This window comes from Falco rusticolus, chromosome 3 (assembly GCF_015220075.1).
Source record: "Falco rusticolus isolate bFalRus1 chromosome 3, bFalRus1.pri, whole genome shotgun sequence".
NCBI lineage: Eukaryota > Metazoa > Chordata > Aves > Falconiformes > Falconidae > Falco > Falco rusticolus.
Window position 1 is genome coordinate 103,582,328 of NC_051189.1, and position 25,855 is coordinate 103,608,182.

At 71.8% G+C, this 25,855-nt stretch overlaps 1 protein-coding gene across 1 annotated transcript; it reads left to right on the forward strand.

Moving 5' to 3' along the window:
• Window positions 1-96: 96 nt before the first annotated feature.
• On the forward strand, window positions 97-24,792 carry MEGF8 (multiple EGF like domains 8). Its single transcript, XM_037380713.1, is given in 45 exon segments — window positions 97-225; window positions 1,075-1,334; window positions 1,830-1,993; window positions 2,261-2,470; window positions 2,723-2,903; window positions 3,380-3,468; window positions 3,903-4,116; window positions 4,336-4,516; window positions 4,970-5,106; window positions 5,420-5,539; window positions 5,899-6,062; window positions 6,582-6,689; window positions 7,291-7,441; window positions 8,146-8,309; window positions 8,421-8,615; window positions 9,038-9,238; window positions 9,771-10,010; window positions 10,647-10,765; window positions 10,956-11,087; window positions 11,525-11,638; window positions 11,744-11,992; window positions 12,365-12,603; window positions 12,864-13,074; window positions 13,611-13,721; window positions 13,723-13,843; window positions 14,118-14,250; window positions 14,515-14,729; window positions 15,110-15,220; window positions 15,571-15,689; window positions 16,004-16,208; window positions 16,364-16,535; window positions 16,852-17,015; window positions 17,581-17,725; window positions 18,203-18,378; window positions 18,380-18,435; window positions 18,663-18,786; window positions 19,267-19,477; window positions 19,737-19,951; window positions 20,269-20,473; window positions 20,906-21,068; window positions 21,528-21,720; window positions 22,002-22,172; window positions 22,293-22,423; window positions 22,638-22,764; window positions 23,253-24,792. Coding segments are annotated over 44 exon segments (8,298 nt in total). The 5' UTR covers window positions 97-225; window positions 1,075-1,156; the 3' UTR covers window positions 24,522-24,792.
• The last annotated feature ends 1,063 nt before the right edge of the window (window positions 24,793-25,855 follow it).

Sequence of the window (25,855 nt, forward strand, 5' to 3'; positions counted from 1 at the left end):
TCCCTGCTCCCCGGCGGAACCGCTCTGGCGGCTCGTCTCGTTGCTCCGTTCCTCCCAGCCGCCGGACGTAGCCCCGCCCCCGCGGCCGCTCTAGCCCCTCCTTTCGCTGCTTCACGCTGCCGCACTGGCCACTCCCCTGCTGCTGGCGCGGCCGCTCTGGCCCCTTCTCTCGCTGCTCCGCGGGCCTGGGAGTCCGCCACCGCCCCGAGGAGCCGCCGCCAGCGGGTGAGGGGGGGGGGGCGGGATGTATAGGGCGGCCCATAGACGCCCATAGGGGCTATGGGGGGCCCCGCGAAGCCCCCCAGCCCCGCAGCATCCCCCCCCGGCCCCTTCGGCCCCCGGTGGAGGCCCGTGGCAACCCCCTAAGCCCCCAGGCCGCCCCCAGCCCCTGTGGGCCCGGGGAGGCCCCGCTCTGCCTCACGGGGGAAGATGTGGCGTGGGGAGAGGTCCTGTGGCGTGACCTGGGGGGGGTCGGGGGATATTGGGGGGCTCTGTGGGGCTTGGGGGGGGGCTGGGAAATCTTTGGGGGGCTGGGGGGTCATTGGGGGGCTGAGGGTCTCTGGGGGGTCTCTGTGGCGCTGGGGGTCTTTGTGGGACTGGGGGTGTCTATGTGTGGTTCCTGTGGGGCTGGGGGGGTCTCTCTAGGGCTGGGAGGTCTCTGTGGAGCTGGAGGCATCTCTGAGGGGTCTCTGTGGGGCTGGGGGGGTCTCTGTGGGTTCTCTGTGGGGATGGGGGGGGTCTCTGTGGGGCTGGGGGTCTCTGTGGGGTCTCTGTGGGGCTGGGGGTTATTTGGGGGTCCTTGTAGACGTGGGGGGTCCCTGTGGGGTCAGGTGGGTCCCTATGGGGCAGGGCCTCCCCATGGGCCCCCTGTGGCTTCGGGGGGTCTGTGGGGCTGGGGGTCATTGGGGGGTCCCTATGGGGTCGGGGGGCTCCTATGGGGCAGGGCCTCCCCATGGGGTCCCTGTAGGTTCAGGGGGTCATTGGGGGCTTCCTATGGGCTCAGGGGGCTTCTATAGGGCCGGCTCTGCCTCCCCACACATCCAGCCTCCCAAGTGCCCCCTGCTCTCCCCACAGGCAGCTCCCGGGGTGCTGTGCCCCCCGCATTGGCGCCCTTGGTGCCATTGATGCCCTTGGTGCCATTGGCACCATTGGCACCATGGATGCACTGCGGGCGCTGGGCGCGCTGCGGGCACTGCTGGTGCTGAGTGTGGCGCGGGGGGTGGCCGCGGGTGACTGCAAGGGGCAGCGGCGGGTCCTGCGCGGCTCCTCCGGCTTTGTCACCGACGGCCCAGGCAACTACTCAGTCAACGGCAACTGCGAGTGGCTGGTGGAAGGTGGGGACCCCCCTGGGACCCCCCTCAAATCACACACGGGCAGCTGGGGGAGGTGGGGTGCCCCGCAACGCCTGCAGGCCCCCAAAGACCCCCCTATAGTGAGTCTGTATGGCCTCAGGGGTGCTCTGGATCCCCTCCCCAGCATCCAAACATGCTTGGAGCACCCCAGAGACCCCCCCAACAATGTCCCCATGGGCCCTCTGGACCTCCCCGGCCCCCCAAAATGCCTGCAGTCCCCCAAAGTCCCCCCCTCAATGTGCCTTTAGGGTCCCAGAGACCCCCCCATGGCACCTCAACGAGCCCCCAGGCACTCCAAAGCCCCCCTGGGCACCCTATAGCCTCCCTCCCACATCCCTTATAGCATCCAGAGACCACCCCTGGTGCCCCCAAGCCCCCTCATCACCCCTTGGTCGTCATCCCCCGGGTCCTCATGATTTGTGAGGGGGTCTGGGGGGGCCAGCTGGCCCCCGCCCTGAGCCCCCCCCGCCCCTGCAGCCCCCAGCCCGCGGCACCGGGTGCTATTGACCTTTACTTTCATGGACACGGAGTGCACCTACGACTACCTGTTCGTGTATGACGGGGACTCCCCTCGCAGCCCCCTCCTCGCCAGCCTCAGCGGCAGTACCCTGCCCCCCCCACTGGAGGCCACCTCGGGCAAGGTGGGGGCGGGGGGGGCTGTGGGACAGCGGTGGCTGTGGGATGGGGGGCTAGGGGGTGGCTGTGGGGCTGCTGTGGGGCAGGGGGTCCATGGGGTGGGGGGCTAGGGGGTGGCTGTGGGGCTGCTGGGGGGCAGGTGGTCCGGGGGGGGGGGGGGGGGGGGCAAGAGGGTGGCTGTGGTGCAGGGGGTGGCTCTGGGGAGCCCTGGGGGCAGCCATGGGGTGGCCGTGGGGCAGCTGTGGGTCAGGCTCTGCCCCTGCGCCCCCCAGATGCTGCTGCACCTCTTCAGCGACGCCAACTACAACCTGCTGGGGTTCAATGCCACCTTCCGCGTGTCACTGTGCCCGCGCGCCTGCTCGGGGCGGGGGGCCTGCGACCCCCAGGGGCGCTGCCAGTGCCAGCCCGGCTGGGGGGGCCCTGACTGCGCCCAGCCCCACTGCGCGACCCACTGCCAGCCCCACAGTGGCACCTGCAACCAGGTGAGCATGGGGTGGGGGGGTGGAGACCGCAGTGAGAGGCTGGGGGAGCCTGAATCTGGGGGTCTGGGGGAGCCCCAAACCTGAGGGGCTGAGGACCCTGAATCAATGGGGCTGGGGGACCACAAATCCATGGGGCTGGCAGAGCCTGAATTTGTGTGGCTGGGGACCCCCCCCCATTTCGGAGGTCCCTTCTGCCCCCCCTCCCCATTTCAGGGTCCCCTCACCCCCCCCAATTTTGGGGTCCCCCCCTAGGCCACGGGGCGCTGCGAGTGCCACCCGGGCTTCGTGGGGCGTGCGTGTGACCTGGCGCTGGGGGAGAGCCGGGGGGGGGGCCGCTGGTACAACGTCAGTGAGGGGGACCCCCACTTCCCCCCCCGCACTGCCGCTGCTGGCGCTGTCCTGCCTCGCACCGGGGGCTTCTACATCTTCGGGGGTGAGTGGGGGGGGTGGGTATGGCGGGGTATGGCGTTCTGGGGGGCTTTGGCAGAGCTCCGAGGTCCTGGGGTGCTCAGAGAGGGGGGGCTCTGGGGTCCTGGAGGGCTCAGGGGAGGGATGTGGGGGGGGGGGAATATAGGGTCTGGGAGGCTCAGCGGGGGGGCTCTGGGGTCCTGGGGGGCTCGGGGGGGGAGGGGGGATATGGGGTCCTGGGGGACTTAAGAGGGATGGGGGGATATGGGGTCTTGGGGGGGATATGGGGTCCTAGGGGCTTGGGGGAGGGATGTGGGGGGGAAAAAGGGGGCTTGGGGGGCTTGGGAGGGGAGGGGGCTTGGGGGGACTGTAGGGTGCGATGGGGAGGGATGTGGGGGCTCTGTGGGGTGATGTGGGTCTGGGGGCAGAAGGGGGGCTCACCGGAGGGGAGCTGATGGGGGGGGTCACTGGGGGGGTCTCACTGTCCCCCTCCCCCCCCAGGGCTGGACCTGAACCGGGCGCTGGGCGACCTTGTTGTCTACAACTTCAGCACCAACCACTGGGCGCGCCTGGAGCTGAGCCCTGCCCCAGTGAGACCCATCCCCCTCCCCGAGACCCCCGCCCTCCCCCCCCCCCCCCCCCCAGCCCCTGCAACCCACCCCTGAGACCCCCTCCTGAGCCCCACCCTGGTGCGAGTCCCCCTGCAACACCCCCCCTCACCGGGAGACCCCCAAGATCCCCCCTGAGATGCCCCCCAAGATCCCCCTGCCACCAGACCCCCCAGGCCACAAGACACCCCCTGAACATCCCATCCCCCCCCCCCCCCCATGGCCCTGTGCCCCCCTCCCCCTCCCATGTGTCCCCCCACCCGGGGGTCCCCAGCCCCCCCTGACCCCCCCCAGCCCTCACACGTGGCCCTGTGCCCCCACCATCTGGGGGTCCCAGTGCCCTCCCCCACCTCCCACGTGGCTGTGTGCCCCCCCACCAGGGGTCCCCGGCCCCCTGACCCCCCCTGCCCCCCCAGGCTCCCCGGCACTCACACGTGGCCGTGTGCTGGCGGGACATGCTGGTGCTGAGCGGGGGGGAGCTGGCCGGGGGGGCCCTGGCCAACGACGTGTGGCTGTACGACCCCGTGGGGGGGGGCTGGCAGGAGCTGCACCCCCTCAATGGCACCCGCCCCCCTGGACTGGCCGCCCACGCCGCTGCCCTGGTGGACGACTGGCTCTACATCTTTGGAGGTGGGGGGCTGGGAGGGGGTTGGGGGGGCTGGGGGGTGTCGGGGGGGGGCTGTGGGGGGCTTGGAGGGGCTGTTCTGCTGGGGGGTCCCTGGGTCGGGGGGTCCCTGAGTTGGGGGTCCAGGGTTCCGTGGGAGGGAGGTCCGGGGGTCTGTGGAGGGGGTCTGGGGGTCCAGTGGGGGAGAGTCTGTTGGGGTCTGAGCGTGCCCACCCCCCCCCCAGGCCGGACCCCCGAGGACCTGTTCTCCTCCCGGCTGTTCCGGTTCCACCTGGGGACACGGAGCTGGGAGCTGGTGGTCCCGTGGGGGGGGAAGCCCCCGGCTGCCGCTGGCCACTCCATGGTCTTCCACCCCCCCTCACGCACCCTCCTCATCTACGGGGGGCACCGGCCCTCCACCGCTCGGTACGGGGGGGCCGGGGGAGGTCCTGGGGGGACTTGGGGGGATGGGAGGATGCTGGGGGGGCTTGGGGGGTGCTGGGAGGTATGGGGGGGCGTGGGGTCCTACTGGGGCTTGGGAGTGCTGGGGGGATCCAGGGGGTCTTAGTGGGGCTTGGGGGGTGCCGGGGAGATCCTGGGGGGGGCGTGGGGGTGCTGGGGGTCCTAGGGGGGCTTGGGGGTGCTGTGAGGTCCGGGGGGGGGGTGGTGTCCTAGGAGGGCTTAGGGAGGTCCTGGGGGCCTGGGGAGGGGTCCTTGGGGCAGGGGTCCTTGGGGGGGGGCTTGAGGGGGATTCGGGGGGGGTCCTAGGGGTTTGGGGAGGTGTCTGTGGGTGCTGGGGTGGGGGTCCTTGGGGGTATCCCTGAGGGGAGGGGTTTGGGGAGGTGTCCTTGGTGGGGGTCCCACTTGTGCCCCCCCCAGGTTCAGCACGCGCGCCAACACGACGGAGCTGTTCCACCTGGGGCGGCGGCACTGGGCCACGCTGCGAGCGCGGGGGGGGCCCCGGGAGCGCGCCTTCCACTCCGCCACCCGCCTGGGCGACTACATGGTGGTCTACGGTCAGTGACACCCCCCTGCCCCTGACCCCCGGGACCTCCCCCCATGGACCCCCTGCATCTCCCTGGGACCCCTCCCCAGACCCCCCCCCAACCCTCCCCCCATGGCAGGGCTGAGCCCCCCAGACCTCCACAGCCCCCAGTGCCCCACATAACCCTCTCGGACTCCCTCTGGGACCCCCCGTGCCCCCCCGACGTCCCCCCCATGCCCCCCATACCCTTCCCCATGCCCCCCGTGACCCCCCAAATCCCCCTCGTGCCCCTCTCACGCCCCCCCAGCGCCTCCCGGCCCCTGACCTCCCCCTCCCCCCCCCAGGGGGCAATGTGCACACCCACTACCACGAGGAGAAGTGCTACGAGGACGAGATCTTTTTCTACCACCTGGGCTGTCACCAGTGGGTGCCCAGCGCCCAGCTGGCCCACGGGCTACCCCACGGTGAGGGGGGGGCTTGGGGGGGGGGGGATATCTGCCCCATGGAAGGGGGGGGGGCTCATGGGGCTGCCCCAGTGGGAGCGGGGGGGCTGTCACCAGTGGGTGCCCAGCGCCCAGCTGGCCCACGGGCTACCCCACAGTGAGGGGGGGGGGGGGCGGGGAGGATTCTGGGGGGTCCCTGAGCATCGCTCTCCCCACAGTGGGGGGTTCCGCCGGGGTCCCTGAGTGTCCTGCTCCCTGCAGAGGGTGGGGGTCCTGGGGGGGGTCCCCAGGGGTTCCCTGAGTGCCCTTCTCCTTGCAGGGCACAGGGGGGCTTCCCGGGGGGGTCCTGGGGGGGTCTCTGAGCGCCCCTCTCCCCGCAGAGGGGGGGTCGCAGGGGGGCCCAGCGCGGGGGCGCTATGCCCATGCGGTGGGGGCGCTGGGCGGCCGCGTGCTGCTGGTGGCAGGGGGCTTCAGCGGTGCCCCCCGGGGCGACCTCCTGGCCTACAAGGTGCCACCCTTCGTTGTCCCACCACCGGCCCAGGACGTGAGTGCCCTCCCCGAGGGTCCCCGAGGCTCCCCCACCCCTTGGACCCCTGACCCCCCTGGGCGTCCCTGCAGCCCCAATGCCCACCCTGGGGTGTTCCTGAGCCACCCCCCCAAGGATCCCTAAGCCCACCTGGGGGGTCTCTGTCCCCATTTCAGGGGGTTTACATTCCCATCCTGGGGGGTCCCTGTCCCCATCCCAGGGGTCCCCATCCCCGTCCCAAGGATTCCCAGTCCCAGGGGTCTCTGTTCCCATCCCACGGGGTCCCTGTCCTGGGGGTCCCCGTCCCCATCCCCGGGATTCCCTGTCGCTGTGGTCCCCGTCCCCATCCTGGGGGTCCCTCATCCTCATCCCGGCAGGTCTCTGTCCTGGGGGTCCCCATCCCCATCCCGGGGGGCCCCGTCCCAGGGATTCCCTGTCCCTGTGGTCCCTGTCCCCATTCAGGGGGGGCCCCCATCCTCATCCCGGGGGGTCCCTGTGCCGGGGTCCCCCCTCCCCACACCCCCCATGCCCCCCCAGTACCACCTGGATTACTGCTCTCTGTATGCGGAGCGCGGCACCTGCACCAAGGACCCCCAGTGCGCCTGGTGCCTGGGGGGCTGCCAGAGCCCTGCGCCTCCCACCAGTGTGAGGGGGGGGCTGCGCCGGCGGGGGGGCACAGCACGAGGTCCCTGGGGAAACGGGGTGGGGGGTGTGGGGGTCCTGGGGGAAGTGGGGGAGCATGGGTGCTGGGGTCCCTGGGAATTCATGGGGGGACAGATGCTGGGGTCCCCTGGGGAAATGGGGGGGGTATGGGTGTGGGGGTCCTGGGGGAAATGGGGGGGGGGGGGGTGATATCGGGGTCCCCTGGGGAAATGGGGTGGGACAGACACTGGGGTCCCATGGAGAAATGGGGGGATCATGGGCACTGGGGTCCATGGAGTTGGGGGGGGGGGGGCATGGGTGTCAGGGTCTCCATGGAACTGGGGGGGGGGATGGGTGTCAGGGTCTCCTGGGGAAATGGGGGGGGTGGGGCATGGGTGTCAGGGTCTCCTGGGGAAATGGGGGGGGAGGGGAGATTCTGGGGTCCTCCAGGGAAATGGGGGTCAGGGTGTTGGGGACCCCTCACTGGAGGCAGGTGGGGAGGGGGACCCCAGGTGCCGGGGGGGGTTGTCTGTGCCCCACATAGCCCTGTTTGGGGGGGGTGGGGTGTCCCCCCTGACCCATGTGCCCCTCCCCCCCCCCCCAGTGCCTGAGCACTGGCTGCCTGGGCCTGGCACGGCTGCTGGTGGACTGCGAGTCCTGCCTGGTTTTTGGGGAGGGGGCTGGGCCGGGCCCCCCCCGCGGCCCCGGCCCCTTTGGGTGGTGTGTGCAGAATGACACCTGCATGCCTGTGGCAGGTGAGAGGGGGGGGGGGGGGGAGGAAGGGGGGGTCCAGGGAGGGGGCGGGGGGGGTGGGGATTGCAGAGGGGAGGGGCGTCTATGGAAGGGATTGGGGGGGGGGGGGTCCATGGAGGGCACAGGGGGTCCACAGTGGTAATGGGGGGCATGTGGAGGAGATGAGGGGTCCATGGGGGCAATGGGGGGGGTCCATGGAGGGGTTGAGGGGTCTGTGGAGGCAATGAGGGGGGGGTGGTCCCTAGAGGCAATGGGGGGGGGTCCCTAGAGGTGATAGGGGTTCCTTAGAGGCAATGGGGAGGGTCCTTAGAGGGGGGGGAGTCCCTAGAAGCAATAGGGGTTCTTTAGAGGCAATGGGGGGGTCCCTAGAGGCAATAGGGGTTCCTTAGAGGCAATGGGGGGGTCCCTAGAGGCAATAGGGGTTCCTTAGAGGCAATGGGGGGGGGGTTCCCTAGAGGGGGGGGGGTCCCTAGAGGCAATAGGGGTTCCTTAGAGGTAATGGGCAGGGGTCCTTAGGGGGGGCGTCCCTAGAATCGATAGGGGTTCCCTAGAGGCAATGGCGGGGCGTCCCTGGGGCGGGGGGTCCCTACAGGCGATAGGGGTCCAGAGAGATGACATGGGGTCTGCAGAGGTCACAGGGGGCCCACCAAGGTGACAGCCCCCCTCTCCACCCCCCTGCCGTGCACCCCCCACCCCCCCCCCCCAGAGCAGAGCCAGTGCCGCGTGGGGCAGATCTCGGGGACCTACGGCTGGTGGGGTCCGCGCCCCGTCTTCGTGACAGCGCTGGAGCAGTGCCGCACCGCCGCCTTCCAGCCCGGCCTCCACCTCCTCACCTACCAGCAGCCCCGCAACGACTCCCAGCCCGACAAGGTGGGTGCCCCCCACCCGTCCGGGGGTGTCCCCCCCCAACCCCCACCCCAGGGTGGTCCCGGGGGTTCCCCGCCACCCGTCCCCCCACCCCTAACACCCGGGGGGGGGCAGGTGGCCATTGTGCGCAGCACCACCATCACGCTCAGCCCCAGCGGCGACACCGACGTCTCGCTGGTGTATCGGGGGTACATCTACCCGCTGCTGGGACCCCCCCCCACCCCCGGCCCCGGCCCCAGCGTCTGGGCACGCATCCAGCGCCTCTACGTCATTGCCCGGCTTGGCAGGCACCCCAATTCTCCGGAGCTGGTAGGGGCCGGGGGGGCTGGAGTGGCTGGGGTCGCTTGTGGAAGGAGGAGGGGGCTGGGGAGGGGGGGGGGGCGGCTAGGGTTCCTTATTGAGAGAGGAGGGGGGATAACGGGGGGCCATGGAGGGCTGGGGTGGGGCAGGGCTCACCCGCTGGGGGAGGAGGGGGCTGGGGGGTGCTGGGGTCCCTTGTGGAGGGAGGAGGAGGGATAATGAGGGGCTGGTGTGGGGCTGGGGTCCCTTATGGGTCACTCCCCCCCATTGTGGGGGTCTCCCTTGCAGCAGGGGGGATGCTGGGCATGGGGGTCCCATTAGGGCTGTTTCCTTACCCCCCCCTATTTTTGGGGTCCCCCTCGCAGCAGGGGGGGGTCTGGGGGTCCCACTCACCCTGCTGATGCCCACATTTTTGCCCCCCCCCCCCCCAGGAGGAGGTGGGGCGCTGGTGGGTGCAGCAGGAGCGGGAGACGCGCCCCCTGCAGCGCCCCCGCCCCGAGAGGCTTTTCGGGGCGCCCGAGCGGGGCAACAAGTACGCGGTGCAGGTGGAGGGGCACTTCAACAGCTCCGGGGGGGGGCTCAGCAGCGAGCTCACCCTCGTCTGGGACCGCACCGGCGTCCCGGGGGGCAGCGTGAGTAGGGGGTGGGGGGCATGGGGGGGCTGGGGAGGAGTCCCATGGGGAGGGAACGGGGATAAGGGGGTGCTGGGGGAGGGTGGGGGTAAGGTGACAGGGAGGTTGGGGGGGTTTGGGGCAGCGTGAGGGGTGGGGGGGGGGCCTGGGGGGGGGGCACAGTGAGCTGGGGGCCAGTGGGGGGTCCCAGACACCCCCATCCTTTGGCCATGGCTCTCCCCACCCAGGGGCTGCTCTAGGGCTGGGGGTTCTGGGGGCTGGGGAGGGGGCTGGGGCAGTGAGCTGGGGGTCCCAGACCCCCCCTTGGCCATGGCTCTCCCCACCCAGGGGCTGCTTTGGGGCTGAGGGTTCTGGGGGCTGGGGAGGGGCTGTGGGGGGGGGCAGTGAGCTGGGGGTCCCAGACCCCCCTTGGCCATGGCTCATGGCAGGGCTCTGGTTCTGGGGGGTTCTGGCAGGTTCGGGGGGGGGGGGGGGGGCTGGGGGGCTCTGTGGATGTTACCTCTGCCCCAACCCCCTTGTGCCCCCCCCCCAGGAGATCTCCTTCTTCTTCCTGGAGCCGCTGCGGTCGCCCCCCGGGCGCTGCCCCTCGTACCCCTCGTGCCTGGCCTGCCTGGCCGACCAGGGCTGCGGCTGGTGCCCCCCCAGCGCCTCCTGCCACGGCCGCCTGCACCCCCCAGGGGGGCTCTGCGGGGGGGGCGGCCCCCGCCTCGTCCTCACCCCCGCCAACTGCGTCCTGTGCGAGGACTATCGCGACTGTCACGCCTGTGCCGCTGTGAGATGGGGGGGGCTGGGGGGCTGCGGAGGGGACTTGGGGCGGGGGGGGGGAAATTGGGGAGGGTTGGGGGGCTGGGGAAGGGGCTTGGAGGGGCGGCGGGGGGGATTGGGGAGGGTTTGGGGGCTGGGGAAGGGGCTTGGGGGGGCGGCGGGGGGGATTGGGGGAGGTTGGGGGGCTGGGGAAGGGGCTTGGGGGGACGGCGGGGGGGATTGGGGGAGGTTGGGGGGCTGGGGAAGGGGCTTGGGGGGACGGCGGGGGGGATTGGGGGAGGTTGGGGGCTGCGGAGGGGACTTGGGGGGGAATTGAGGAGGGTTGGGGGGCTGGGGAAGGGGCTTAGGGTGGTGGTGGTGGGGATTGGGGCGGTCTGGGGGCTGCAGGGAGGTCTGGGGGCTCTAGGGGGTGCTGGGGAAGGGGGCTGGGGGGCTACAGGGGTATCTGGGGGGGCGGGGGGGCTATGGGGGAGCTGGGGGAGTCGGGGTGTGGCTGGGGGGGGTGAAGAAGGGATTGGGATGGTGCTGGGGGGTCTGGGGGCTGCAGGGGCTGTGGTGGGAGTGGCGCACGGGGGTGTCTGGGAGGGTCAGAGGGCTCCAGGGGGGGTCTCTGGGGGTCTCTGCTGACACCCTCCCCCATCAGGACCCCTTCTGCGAGTGGCAGGCGCACAGCAGCAAGAAGGGCGACTTCGTCTGCACCCGCCGCGGGCGGCACGGGGGGGCTGTGCGAGCCCCCCAGGACTGCCCCAGCCTCTGCAGCCAGTCAGTGCTGGGGGGGGGGGGGGCTGTCCTGGGGGGGCTTAGGGGGGTCCCTGGTAGGTCTGTGGGTTGGGGGGGGGGGGAACCTTGTGGGCCTGGGGGTCCCTGGGGGGGGGGTGTCGGGGGGGGTCCCTGCTGGGGCTGGGGGCTGGGGGGGGGTTGGGGGGGGGCCTGGTGTCTGACCCCCCCGCAGGCGGCGCTCCTGCGCGGAGTGTCTGTCCAACTCCAGCCAGTGCGCCTGGTGCCAGTCCACGCGCCGCTGCTTCTTCTTCGCCGCCTACTTGGCCAAGTACCCCTACGGGGGCTGCCGGGGCTGGTACGACAGGTGAGTGGGGGGGCGGGGGCTGGGGGGCCGGGGATACGGGGGAGGGGGGCTGGGGGGGGGGGCTGAGGGGCATAGCAGGGTCCCGGCAGTCCTGGGTGTATCCTGGGGGGCTTGGGGAGGGTCCTGGGGGGTCTCTGGGGGGACACAGTGACCTTTTCGGGGCACAGCAGGGTCCTGGGGGGTCTCTGGGGGGACACAGTGACCTTTTCGGGGCACAGCAGGGTCCTGGGGGGTCTCGGGGCAGGGGGGGGGGCACAGCTCCCCACTGGACCCGTGCGTGCCCCAGGAGACCCCCTGGGGTAAAAGCGACCCCCCCCAGCCCCCCAGGGGGCCCTTTATCCTTGGGATGGGGGGTGGGGGGGGTGGGGGGGGTCCTGCTGCTGCCCGTGCCTGGGGGTGACAGTTTTTTTTTTTTGGGGGGGGGGGGGGTCCCCCAGTGTGCACTCAGCCCCCCAGTGCCAGGACTGCAGCCGCTTCAGCACCTGCAGCGAGTGCCTGCGCAACCTGGAGTGCGGCTGGTGCGGCGACACCCGCAACCCCACGCTGGGCCGGTGAGTGGGGGGGTCCCCGAGACCCCCCCCCCAAATCCTGACACACACACTCCCCCCCCTCCAGCTCAGCCCCCCCACCCTCACTGTGTCCCCCTCCCCACGCAGGTGCCTGGAGGGGGATTTCTCGGGGCTGCGGGGGTACCCCAACTGCTCGGTGGCGCTGGGGGGGCTGACCCCCCCAAATGGGGGCGGGGTCGCGGCGTGGTCCTACGGACAGTGCCCAGATGTGGACGAGTGTCACCTGGGGCTGGCGGGCTGTCACCCCCTGGCCACCTGCCGCAACACCCCCCAGGCCTTTGAGTGTCGCTGCCGCCGCGGCTACGCCGGTGACGGAACAACCCACTGCAACCGCACGTGAGCGGGGTGGGGGCGTCATGGGGGGGGTTTGGGGACACGGGAACATGGTGGGGGCCAGGGGTGTTTGGGGACACAGGGCTGTGTGGGGACATCGTGTGGGGTGGTGGCATTGGGGGATGTGGGGACATTGCGTGGGGCAGGGGCATTTGGGGACACGGGGACCATGTGGGGGCGTTTGGGGACACGGGACATTGCGTGGGGCGGGGGCGTTTGGGGACACAGGGACCACGTGGGGACATCATGTAGGGTGGGAGCATTGGGGCCACGGGGGCCACCACTGCCACAACTGCCCCCTCTCCCCCCAACATGGTCCCCCCCCACGGGGGGTCCCAGTTGCCCTCTCCCCGTGTCACCACGCCCCCCCCCCAGGTGCTACGAGGACTGTGGCCACGGCTACTGCAGCGGGGCCCCCAACTACACCTGTGTGTGTCACCTGGGCTGGACATCGCTGCGCCCCAATGCCACCCGCCACGGGGACACGGGGGACACTGGGGACACGGGGGACACTGGGGACGTGGAGGACGCCCCCCTCTGCTCCGTGGACTGTGGCTGCCACTTCCACAGCAGCTGCGACACGGCCGGGCCTGGCGTCTGCGACCGCTGTCACAGTGAGTCCCCTGTGTGTCCCCTCCGTGACCCCAAGTGCCCCCCCGTGTCCCCACGCATCTCCCTGCATCTGCCCGTGCCCCTCCACGTTCCCACATGTCCCCCACACATCCGCCATGCCCACCACGCGTCCCCCTGTGTCCCCCTGCACCCCCCCCCCCCTTGTGCCCCTTGTGCCCTCCCAGGTCCATGTGTCCCTGTGTCCCCCCATGTCCCCGCTCCCCCCGGTGCCCCCCCACCTGCTGTGTCCCCTTCCCTGCAGACTGGACCCATGGGGAGCGCTGCCAGCTGTGCCGCCCCGGCAGCTTCGGGGACGCGGCGGCGCCGGGGGGCTGCCGGCAGTGCCACTGCCACGGCCACGGGCAGCCTGAGCGCGGCCACTGCCACGCGGCCACCGGCGCCTGCTTCTGCGCGCCCCCCACCCAGGGCCCCCACTGCGACCGCTGCGCCCCCGGCTACTTCGGCGACCCCAGGTGAGGGGGGGGCCCCCAGAGCCGACTCACTGGCCCCCAGCCCCAATTCACTGGCCCTGGGCCCCTCTCTGAGCCCCCACCCCGAGGCGCTGGCCCTGGGCCCCTCTCTGACCCCCAGCCCAAGTCACTGGCCCCCAGCCCCAAGTCACTGGCCCCCAGCCCTGAGGTGCTGGCCCTCGGCCCCTCTCTGACCCCCAGCCCCAAGTCATTGGCCCCGAGACCCTCTGTGAGCCCCCAGCCCAAAGGCACTGGCCCCCAGCCCTGAGGTGCTGGCCCTGGGCCCCTCTCTGACCCCCACCCCAAGTCACTGGCCCCTGTCCCAAGTCACTGGCCCCCAGCCCTGAGGCGCTGGCCCCGGGACCCTCTGTGCACCCCCAGCCCTAATTCACTGGCCCCTGTCCCAACTCACTGGCCCCACACACCCCCCTCTGAGCCACCAGCCCCAATTCCCTGGCCCCCTCCCCAACTGCCTGGCCTCGGCCCCCCATTCCTAGCCCCCAGCCCCCTGTGCGACCCCCCCTTCTCTCCCCCCCCAGGGACGGGGGCACATGCTACCGGGAGTGCGGGGGCCGCTCGCTGGTGGCCAATCTCTCCTCCACGGTGGCCCTGGGCTCACGCCTGGCCGGTGGGGGCTCGTCGCCTGGGGGGGGGGCTTTCTTACTGCGTGTGGGTGCTGTCGGTGACGGGGGGGCCGGAGCCCTGCCCCCCCGGGGAGCCCTGCCCCACCATCAGCCTCACCCTGATGCCCGACCTCTACACACCCTGCATGGTGAGGGGCTGGGGGGGCATGGGGGGAGGCAGGGCACGGGGGGGGCATGGCGGGGGGGGCGAGGGGGCATGGCGGGGGGGGCAGGGCACGGGGGGGCTTGGTGAGGGGCTGGGGGGCGCAGGGGGCATGGTGAGGGGCTGGGGGGGGCACGGGGGATGCTGAGGGAGTGCATGGGGGGCACTGGAGACTTGGGGAGGTGCTGGGGGTACGGGGGGGGGCACGGGGGCTCTGAGGGGCCAGGGGGGCACCACCCTGACCCGCTGCCCCCCCCCAGAGCAGCTATGCCTATGCCTTCGACGGGGTGCCGGCCTTCCTGGAGGGGGGGGGGCTGCAGGGGGACCCCACCCTGCTGGGGGCCTTCTGCGGCCGGGGCCGCCCTGAGCCCCTCACCCTGCACGCCCACTCAGGTACGTTGCCCCCCCCAGGGACCCCCCAACCCCCCCAGATCCCCCCCACACACACCCAGGGCCCCCTGCATCCCCCAAAGCCCCTCATCCCCCCTCCCCATGCCCCCCAGCCATGCCCTCCCCCTCTGCACCCCCTAAATCCCCTCTGTATCCCCAAATCCCCCGTGCCCGGCGCCCCCCCCATGCCCCCCCGTTGCGCTGTGCCCCCACCCCATGCCCCCCCCCTCGGTGCTGTGCCACCCACCACCCTCCCGTGCCCCCCAGGAGTGCTGGTGCTGTACTACGAGGCAAATGGCAGCGAGCCCACCGGCTTCAACGTCAGCGTGGGGGTGCAGGGGTGCAGCCCCCCCTGTGGGGGGGGGCAGGAGTGCCGGGGGGGCCGCTGCGCCTGCCTGGGGGAGCGGGGGGGGCCCGGCTGCACCCAGCGCCTCTGCCCTGGGGACTGCGGAGCCCCTGCCGGGCGCGGGGTCTGCAACACGGTGAGGGAGGGGGTGTGTTACGGGGGGGGGGGGGGGGGGTGGGGGGGTGAAGGGGGGCTGCATAGGAGGATACGGGGGGGCGGGGGGGGGGCAGTGGATACAGGTGGGCTGCAGGGAGGTGGGGGTGCAGGGGGGTGCCAGGGCTATTTCAGGGTACAAGGGGGGAGCGGGGGGGGGGGCGGGCAGTGGGTGCAGGGGGCTGCATAGGGGTACAGAGAGTTTGGGGGGGTGGGTATGTGGGGGGGTTGGGGTCACGAGGGGGCACTTGGGGGGTGCAGGGATTGGGGGGGACGGGGTTTTTGGGGGTCTTGGGGGTTCAGAGGGGGGTTGCTGCCAGCACTGGGTGCAGCTTCCCACCCACCCCTCAAACCCCCCCTCAGACACTGGGGCTCTGCCGGTGCCGGGAGGGGTTCCACGGTGCCGGGTGCTCAGAGCCGCTGCTGCCTGGGAGCCTCGTCTGGGAGACCCTGGAGGGGGGGGCCCCTGCCGCGGTGAGTCTGGGGTCCCACACCCCCCCCCGGGGTTCCCACTGTCCCAACCCAGGGGTCTGCGCTCCATCCTGGCTGCCTGTGCCCCGCCTGGGGGTCCTACTGGCCCACCTGGGGGTCTGCACTCAAACATTGGGGTCCCTCTGCCCCACCCCCGGGGGTCCCCACCCCCAGGGGTCCCCACCCCTGAGTGTCTGTGCCCCACTCCTGGGGGGCTGCACCCCATACTTGGGGGTCCCCTTCTGCCCCACAGCTCAGGGGGGGCCTTGTTCCCTTCCGCAGTGCCCCCCAGGCCCCCCAGTCTGCCCCCAGCCATCCCCCCAGCCCCCCCTGACCCCCCTGGTGCCCCCCAGGACACTGCCAGCCGGTTCCTGCACCGCCTGGGCCACAGCCTGGTGGAGGGGCCTGAGGAGACGCTCTGGATGTTCGGGGGGCTCTCGCTGTCCCAGGGGCTGCTGGGAGACGTCTACAGGTCAGCAGAGCCCCCCAGCCCCCCGTAACCCCGCCCCCAGCCCCCGTAACCCCGCCCCCAGCACCCTTAACCGTGTCCCACCCCTCCCTTAACCCCGCCCCCCTAACCCCGCCCCCTGGCCCCCTTAACACCGCCCCCCCGCCCCTTTAATCCCCGCCCCCCAGCATTTTAACCCTGCCACCCTTAACCCCGCCCCCCACCATTTTAACCTCACCCCTTTAACCCCGCCCCCAGCCCCTTTAACCCCGCCCCTTTAACCCCGCCCCCCAGCCCCTTTAACCCACGCCCCCCACCCATGTAGCCCCGCCCCCCAGGTACTCCATCCCTGAGCACCGCTGGACCCAGATGCTGGCGGGGGCTGAGGACAGGGGTCCCGGCCCCTCGCCCCGCTACTTCCACGGGGCCGCCCACCTCGCCCCGCGCCGCGCCATGCTGGTGCTGGGGGGGCTGACGGCAGCGGGGGTCGCCAGCGACGTCTGGCTGCTCAACCTCACCACGCTGCAGTGGCGCCAGCAGCAGGTACGGACCCCCTGCGACCCCCCAGGGACCCCCGCCCCCATAGAACCCTCCACAGGACCCTCTCCCCTCCCCATGGCATCCCTCTGGGGGTCACCTGCCCCCCACCCCCTCCCCCCAAGGACCTCCCCCCACCGTTTGGGCTCTAACCCCCCCAGGCCCCCCCGGTGCCAGCGGTGGCGGGGCACACGCTGACCCCCCGGGGGGGCTCCTCGGTGCTGCTGATCGGGGGGTACTCGCCCGAGAACGGCTTCAACATGGAGCTGCTGGAGTTCCAGCTGGAGACCGAGACCTGGGTGGTGGTGGAGCAGGCGGGGACACCCCCCACAGGTAATGGCCCCCCCGTGCCACCTGCTGGGGGAAGGGGTGGGACCCCCAGTTATGGGGCTGGGACCCCCGGCTGTAGGGGTGGGGCTGGGACCCCGGGTTATGGGGCTGGGGATGTGGGTTAGGGGGCCGTGACCCCCAGCTGTGGGGCTGGGGCCCCCGGTTATGGGGCTGGGGGTGTTGGCTGGGGAGCCAGGACCCCCAGGCTATGGGACCACCCTCTCCGGGCTATGGGGCTGGGGATGTGGGTTGGGGGGGCCAGAACCCCTGGCTGTGAGCCCAGCTCTATTCCACGCCCCCTGCCCCCCCCTCCCCCCAGGGCTGTACGGGCACTCTGCCGTGTACCACGCGGGCTCGGACGCAGTGTTCGTTTTTGGGGGGCAGCGGTTCCACGTGGGGGCGGTGGGCGCCTCCCCCGAGCTGTACAGCCTGCACTGCCCTGACCGCACCTGGAGCCTGCTGGCCCCCGCCCGCGGCCGCACGGTGGGGGGGGGGGCTGGGGGGTGTCTGGGGGGGGCTGGGGGGTGTCTAAGGGGGGTTGGGGGGCATATAGGGAGGGCTGGGGGGCATCTAAGGGAGTTGGGGGGGCATCTGAGGGGTGGGGGGGCATCTGAGGGGTAGGGGGGCATCTGGGGGGGTAGGGGGCCGTCTGGGGGGGCTGGGGGCCGTCTGGGGGGTGGGGGGCATCTGGGGGGGCTGGGGACCGTCTGGGGGAGTTGGGGGGTGTTTTGGGGGCGGGGGGATGTCTAGGGGGGGTGGGAGACGTCTGGGGGCATCTGGGGGAGTTGGGGGGGCTGGGGGGTGTCGGGGGGCATTGGGGCGTGTCGGGGATGCGTCTGGGGGGGTTGGAGGGCGTTTAGGGGGAGTTGGGGGGGCTGGGAGGCATCGGGGGGCATCTCTGGGGGGCATCAGGAGTGGGGACCCCACTGGGGGGCACGTGGGGGTCCTGGTGGGAAGCTGGGGCAGGCAGGTCCTGTGGGGGGCATGGGGAGGGGAATGTGGGGGAGGATGTGGGGTCCCTGTGTGACCCCCCCCCCCGCCCCCCCAGCCCCAGCCCCACTTCTTCCACGCGGCAGCGGCGGTGGGTGACCTGATGGTGGTCCTGGGGGGCCGCACCGACACGCAGGACTTCAGCAACCAGGTGCTGCTCTACCAGCTGCGCTGCAACACCTGGCTGCTGCCCCCCCACACCGGTGAGGGGGGGGCTCCGGGGGGGGGCACCGGGGGGGGAGGGGGCCCGGGGGGGCTGGGACCCTCGAGGAGATTGACCACCCCATGTGTCTGGGACCCCCCCCCCCCCCCATGTGTCTGAGGCCCCCCCCAATGTATCTGCCCCCCCCCCCCATGTATTTGGGACCCCTCCCAATGTGTCTGGGACGCTTCCCCCCCCCCCCCCCTCGCCGTGTCTGGGACGCCCCCCCCCCCCTCCCCTTGGCGTGTCTGGGATCCCCCCCCCCACGTGCCTGGGACCCCCCCCCCCCCCAGTGTGTCTGGGACTCCCCCCCATGTGTCTGAAGACTCCCCCCCGCCCCCCATGTGTCTGGGACCCACTCCAATGTGTCTGGGACCTCCCCCCATGTGCCTGGGACACCCCCCCCATGTGTGGGACCCCCGCGGGGCTGTGGGCTGGGACCCTCCGTGCCCCCCCATGACCCTCCCCCATCCCGCAGAGGCGGCGGTAGTGGGCGAGCCGATGAACCGCTCGGTGGCCCACGCGGTGGCCGTGGCCAGGGGCCGCGTCTTCATCTCGGGGGGCTTCAACGGGGTGGCCCTGGGGCGAGTGGTGGCCCTGGGGCTACCGGCCGAGCCCTGCCTGGCGCTGGCCGCCCCCGCCTGCAACCGCTCGGGGGGGGGCCTGCGCCTGGTGCCGGGGGGGCTGCCTGGGGGCCGAGGCGGCACAGCGGTGAGGAAGGACTGGGGGGGGGGGGGGGGCATGGGTGGGGGTATGGGGGGTCGGGGGGTGAAGGGGGGCACGGGGGTTTGGGGGGTGAGGGGGGAGTTGAGGGGCTTGGGGTGGGATGGGGCAGGGGGTGGCGGGTGCTGGATGGTGGGCTGAGAGGGTCTGTGGGGTGGGCTGGGGGGGCTCTGGGGGGTGGGTGGGCGGGGTATGCTAATGGTATGCAAATGTAGATTGGGCTGCGCCCCTGGCCCCGCCTGCGCCCCCGCCCCACGCTCGGCCGATGAGTGTCGACGACTGCGGAGCTGCAGTGAGTGCCTGGCACGGCACCCCCGCGCGCTGCAGCTGGGGCACGCGGTGAGACACCCCCCCCAGGGACCCCTCCCCATGGCCACCCACCCCAGGGACCCCTCCCCAGGGACCTCCCCCTGCACCCCCCCAGGGACACCTCCCCATGGCCACCCCCCCCAGGGACACCTCCCCATGGCCACCCCCCCCAGGGACCCCCCCAGGGACACCCCCCCCAGGGACTTCCCCCCTGTACCCACCCAGGGACCCCTCCCCATGGCCACCCACCCCAGGGACCCACCCAGGGACCCCACCCCAGGGCCACCCACCCAAGGGACCCCCCCTGGGATGCCTCTCATGTGATGCACCAACTGCTCCCAGGGACAAGGACTGGGACAGGGGAGACCCCCCTCACCTTGTGCCCCCCCCCCAGCCCCCCCACCCCTCCCATGGTACAGCAACTGCCCCCAGGGATGGGGGTGGGGACCAAACCAGGGGCAGGGACAGGGGTGGGGCCCATGGCCCCCCCCTCACCCCGTGCCCCCCCAGGCCCCCCCCCCGTGCAAGTGGTGCACCAACTGCCCTGAGGGCGCGTGCATCGGGCGGGGGGGCAGCTGCCTGGCGGAGAACGACTGTCGCATCAACCAGCGTGAGATCTTTGCCGCCGCCAACTGCTCCGAGGCCGCGTGCGAGGCCTCCGACTGCCCCAAATGTGCAGCCGCCGGCAAGTGCATGTGGACGCGGCAGTTCAAGCGCACTGGTACGAGGGGGGGGCACTGGGAAGGGGACCGTGGGGCTGGGAGTGGGGCGTAGGGGGGTCTGGAGGTGGCCCCGTGGTCATGTCACGGTGTCGCGGTCAAGTGCGTGTGGATGCAGGGGGTTCAAGCGCATCGGGGGGGTTGTGGGGCTGAGGTCAGGGGCCGTCCCACGCTGGGGGGCGTCCCTACCCCCCCTAGGCTGGCAGTGTGGGTGCCATGGGGCAGCAGTGGGTCGTGTCCCCCCCACCCCGTGCCCCCCAGGTGAGACACGGCGAATCCTGAGCGTGCAGCCCACCTACGCCTGGGGCTGCTTCAGCCACTCGCTGCTCAACGTGTCCCCAATGCCCGTGGAGTCGTCACCACCGCTGCCCTGCCCCACCCCCTGCCACCAACTGGGGTCCTGCACCCCCTGCCTCGCTTCGCGGGGGGCCGATGGAGGGTGGCAGCGCTGTGTCTGGAGCATCAGCCTGCAGCAGGTGGGGGAGGGGCTTGGGGGAGGGGGGGCTGCGGGGGTGTGGGGAGGGCTGGGGGGTGTATGGGGGGCTAGGAGGTTGTGGGGGGGCACTGGGGGGTATATTGGGGGAGGGGGCTGGAGGGGCGGCTAGTGGGTGTTGGAGGGCGTGGGGAGTATATTGGGGGGGGCTGGGGGGTGTAGGGGGGGGCTGTGGGCTGTGAGGGGGGGTGCTGGGAGTCTTGGTACAGGGGCGTGGGGTGCCCCTGGGCTGTGGGTCAGGCTGGGGTGGGCTGTGTGGGGTCACATTGTGTGTCTCACTCCCCCCTCCCCCCCCCCCAGTGCATGAGCCCCAGCTTCGTGCCGCTGCGCTGTGCGGCGGGGGCCTGCGGGCGGCTGCTGCGGGACCCCGAGGGCTGCGCCCCTCCCTGCGCCGGTGCCCCCCAGTGCTCCCGCTGCCTCCAACTGCCCCGCTGCGGCTGGTGCGCCCGTGGCCCCGACGGCTCTGGCCGCTGCCTTGAGGGGGGGCTGCGCGGCCCCCGCCACGGTACAAGGGGTGGGGGTGGGGGGGATGGGGGGGCTTGGGGGGAGCCTGGGGCACTATGGGGGGCACTGGGGCAGCCTATGGGGGGCTGTGGGGCCCTATGGGGGTCTGTGGGGCACCATGGTGGATTCCGTGGGGTGCTGTGGGGCACTATGGGGGGCTGTGGGGCACCATGGTGGATTCCATGGGGTGCTGTGGGGCACTATGGGGGGCTGTGGGGCACCATGGTGGATTCCGTGGGGTGCTGTGGGGCACTATGGGGGGCTGTGGGCGCTATGAGGGGCAGTAGGGCAGTATGGGGTGCAGTATGGGGTGCCGTAGAAGCACTGTGGGGTCTTATGGCATGCTATAGGGCTGCTGTGGGGGTCTGTGGGGCGCGGTGGTGTGTCCATGGGGTGCTGAGACCCCACCCTCCCCCCCCGCCCCGGTGCACAGGGCTGGCACAAGCATGTGGGGCGGGGGCCGTGTGGGCCTTCCTGGGCTGCCCCCCTGAGAACGAGTGTCTGAACGGGCACCACGACTGCAACGCGACACAGGACTGTCGCGACCTGCCCAGCGGCTACCGCTGTGCCTGCAAGAGCGGCTACACCCTTGACAAGTGAGTGTGCGAGGGCGTGCGACGGGCGTGCGAGGGCTGGCGGGTGTGACTCCCCCCGTTGTGTCCTCCGGCTCCGCTGTGCGTGCAAACGGGTGGTGGCACGTGCACGGCTGGGGGTGCACGAGGGTGTTGCACGAACGGCGCCTCCCTGCAGGAGGGAAGGGGTTGTGCGGAGGGGGGGGCTGTGCTTGTGCGAGCAGGAAGGGGAGCGTGTGGGTGGGGGGTTTCATGCGGGAGGGGCCTTGTGCCTGGTGGTGAGCGGCTTTGCACACACAAGAAGCCCTGTGCACCCTCGTGAGTGGGTTTGCACACCTGAGGGGCCCTGTGCACGTGGCGGGGGGGGGGGGATTGCACGTGTGCCAGGGGCTTTGCACGCCTGGGAGCCCCCCCAGCCCGGCAGCGGGTGCCAGGGGCGCCCCCGGTGTGCCCCCCCTGCTCCCTGTGCGACCCCCCCTGCAGCAGCACGGGGCTGTGCCGGCCCGTGTGCGAGCAGGGCTGTGTGAACGGAACGTGCGTGGAGCCCAACCGCTGCCGCTGCCACTTCGGCTTTGTGGGGCACAACTGCTCTGTGCCCTGCGAGTGCAACGGGCACAGCCAGTGCCGCGGTCCCAGCGCCCGCCAGCACTGCCTGCAGTGCCTCAACAACACCCAGGTGCCAGGGGGCGGGCTGTGGGGCAGGCTGTGGGGCAGAGGGGGCTTCGGGGAGGCTGTGGGGCTGGGGGTGGAGTGTGTGGGGGGCTGCTTGGGGCAGGGATGGAGGAGAGGAGCTGGGAGGGATGCAGGGGGCCGGGGCAGGCCGTGGGGCAGCCATGGGGCTGGGCGCTGACCCCTGGGCAGAGCCCACAGTGCGAGCAGTGCCATGGGGCAGGACATGGGGCAGCCGTGGGGCAGGACATGGTGTAGCCATGAGGCTCAGCTCTGACCCCCGTGCAGGGCCCGCAGTGCGAGCGCTGCCGGCCGCTGTTCGTGGGCTCGGCGCGGGCGGGGGGCTTGTGCCGCCCCTGCCGCAGCTTCTGCCGCCATCACGCCACCGTCTGCGTCACCCGCGAGGAGCTGGAGCGCGCCCGCCGTGACCCCGCGCGCTTCCCGCTGGAGCCCACCATGGTCAGTGGGGGGGGGGTCCTTGGGGTGCCCCATGGGCGGGGGCAGGGGGCCAGGGTGGGGGTCCCCAGGGTGTCCCCCATCCCCCCCATGCCATGTGACCCCCTCCCCGTGCCCCCCCAGATCCCCACGTGGGTGCCGGAGGGTCCCAGCGAGGCGGCTGCCGTCTGCGTCAACTGCCAGAACAACAGCGTGGGGGAGCGCTGCGAGGGCTGCCGCGCCGGCTTCTTCCTGCTGGATGGCACCTGCACCCGGTGGGGGGGGGTCCGGGGGGGGGGGGCGGGGCTGGGGCCAGGGGAGGGGCCCCTTGTGCGAGGAGGGGCACCTCGTGCAAGGGGAGTCATGCCAAGGGGGGTGACTCCTGTGCAAAGGGAGGGTCCTTGTACAAGGGCAGTTGCCCTGGTGTGAGGGGGCCTCGTGCGAGGATGGTCCCCGTGCGAGGCCCCGTGCAAGCGCAGTGACACGCAGGTGCCAGTGCAACGGGCACGCGGACACGTGCAACGAGCTGGACGGGACAGGCTGCCCCTGCCAGAACAACACGGAGACGGGGCCCTGCCCCGGCGGCGCCGAGCGCAGGGACTGCTACAAGCTGCAGGTCAGTGACGCCGTGACACCCTGTCGCCTTGACACCTTGACACCCTGTCGCCCCGTCGCCCCGACACCCTGTCACCCTGACACCCTGTCAGCCTGACACCCTGTCAGCCCGACACCCTGTCACCACATCAACCTGATACCCCGTCAGTCTGTCACACCGTGGTACCCTGACACCCCGTCACCATGGGGCCGTGGCATCCTCTTGCCCTGTCACCGTGGCACCATGTTACTTCAGCGCTGCGCTACTGTGTCAAGGTGTCACAACATCCCTCTGCCACTGCAGTACCGTGTCACTATGTCACTGTAGCGCCACCACCCCCTCTGCCTCCCCCCCGCCCCCGTGCCCCTAACGCCCCCCTGCCCCATCCCACCCCCTCCACCTCCCTCCAGTGCCCCTAACGCCCCCCCGCCCCCATCCCACCCCCTCCGCCTCCCCACCCAGTGCCCCTAACGCCCCCCCGCCCCCCCTGACTCTCTGCCCCCCCCCAGTGTGCCAAGTGCCGCGACTCCTTCCACGGGCACCCGGTGGGGGGGCAGCAGTGCTACCGGCTGATGGCGGTGGAGCAGGAGTATTGCCTGGACCCCACCTCGCAGAGCAACTGCTTCCACCAGCCCCAGCTGCGCCACCTCCCCCCCGGCCGCACCGTCCTCTTCGGGGTCCAGCCCAAGTTCACCAACGTCGACATCCGCATCACCTTGGACGTCACCTTCGGCGGCGTCGACCTCTTCGTCTCCACCGCCTACGACACCTTCGCCATCGACCTGGAGCCCCGCACCGGCCGCCACTTGGTCCGCCTGCAGCCCCCCCAGGGCGCAGGGGTGCCAGGGGGAGCCCCCAACGCCACGCGGCTGCGGGAGGAGCGTGCCAGGGGGCTCGTCACCTACCTGACGGTGCAGGAAGCGGCGGCGGCGTTGGTGGTCCGGGGGGTCCAGGACCGCCTGGTCCTCACTTACCCCCACGCCCTGCACCCCCTCAAATCCAGCCGCTTCTACCTCTTGCTCTTAGGGGTGGGGGGGCCGGGGGGGGGTCCCTCTCAGGGGCTGCTGTTTTTCCGCCAGGATCAGGCCCACATCGACCTCTTCGTCTTCTTCTCCGTCTTCTTCTCCTGCTTCTTCCTCTTCCTGGCGCTGTGCGTGCTGCTCTGGAAGGCCAAGCAGGGGCTGGACGCCCGCCACGAGCAGCGCCGGCACCTGCAGGAGATGACCAAGATGGCCAGTCGCCCCTTCGCCAAGGTCACGGTCTGCTTCGAGCGGGGGGGGGGCCCCCCCGGACCCCCTCCTGCACCCCCACCCCCACACCCCCGCCGCCGAGCTGGACTTACCCCCCTTGCACCCCCTCCCCGCCCAGGCGCGGGGCCAGTGACCCTGGAGCCCACCGAGGATGGGGTGGCAGCAGTGGCCACGCTGCTGCTGCAGCTGCCAGGGGGGGCACGGGGACCCCCCCACCGCGCCGCGCTGGCCTCAGCCCTGGTCACCCTGCGGCAGGGGCTGCATGAGTATGGGGGGGGGGGCGGCCCCCCCTGCGCGCAAGGGGGGGCTGGCACAGGAGCTCACCTCCATGGCACTCTGAGGAGGGGGGTGGGGAGATGTGTGTGGGGGAGCGCCCCCGATTTGGGGGTGGGCCAGAAGGGACCCCTGGCTGACCTGTGGGGCGGTCACACCGCTGCACCCCAGTATGTGGGGGTCTGTGTCCTACTGCTGCACCCAGTATTTGGGGGAGGTCTCAGACACGAAAGGATGGGCGGGAAGCGCCCCTAAATTTGGGTGGGGGGGGCCACAGGGACCCCTGCCTGAGCTGGGGGGCGGTCCTGCTGCTGTGCCCCAGTATTTGAGGAGGGGAATGGGGGGGCCCACATGTGCCCCCCCCCCCAATTGGGAGTGCAGCACCTCCCGCCCACAGACAGATACCCACCCCACAGACTTGAGTGAGGGGGATGCACAGAGCCCCCTCTCCCACCCCTCATCCCCCAAGGACTTGGGGGGGGGGGGGGGGGGGGCAGCCGCAGAGCATTACCCAGCTTTTTTTTGGGGGGGGAAGGGTGTGCCCCCCCCCCCCTCCCCTCACAACACTAAACACTCTGGGCTTTTTTTTTTTTTTTGGGGGGGGGGGTGTGTGCCCCACCACCGCTGTATTTATTGGGGGGGGGGGGGGGGGAGGTGTTCAGTGTTGGGGGAGGGGTACCCGTCACACCCTGTTTTGTGCCCCCCCCCCCCCCCCCCCGTGTTAATAAACAGTGTTTGCCCTTCCCTGCCCACTGTGTGATCCTGAAATCGGGGGAGGCAAGAGGGGGAACACGCTGTGGTTTGGGCACCCCCACCCGCCATGGGGACCCCCCCCCCCCCATGGTGGGTGGTAGGTGTCAGGACCCCACCTCGCGCCCCGCAGGGCCGCTGGGGCGGCGTGCGACAGGTGGGACCCCGCTGAACCCCTGCCCGGGTAGGGTAGCCCCCCCCGCCTCTGCTGGCGTCCCGCAGCATGGGGGGGGGCTGCGCCAGGGCGCCATGGGGGGGGGCACTAGCTGGGGGGAGACCCCTGATGGGGGGTCGGGCCTCAGCAGTGCCGGGGGTCGCTGCGATCCCCCCACCATGGGTTGCAGAGGTGTCCTCGTGTGACCCTGACACCATCGACCCCCGACGGGGGGTCTCAGGGGCGACCGGGCTGTCCTCATGTGACCCCACCAGCATAGACCCCTGGTGGGGGGGGTCCTGTGGATCCAGGCTGTCCTTAGGTGACCCCAGCATCACCGACCCCTGCTGGGGGGGATCCTGGGGGGCCAGGCTGTCCTTAGGTGACCCCAGCATCACCGACCCCTGCTGGGGGGGATCCTGGGGGGCCAGGCTGTCCTTAGGTGACCCCACCAGCACCGACCCCTGCTGGGGGGGATCCTGGGGGGCCAGGCTGTCCTTAGGTGACCCCACCAGCACCGACCCCTGCTGGGGGGGATCCTGGGGGGCCAGGCTGTCCTTAGGTGACCCCACCAGCATCGACCCTCGCCTGGGGGTCTCTGAGGTGGCCAGGCTGTCCCGGCGGAACCCCAACATCACTGACCCCCGGCGGGAGGAGTCCAGGGGGGTCAGGCTGTCCCGGCGAG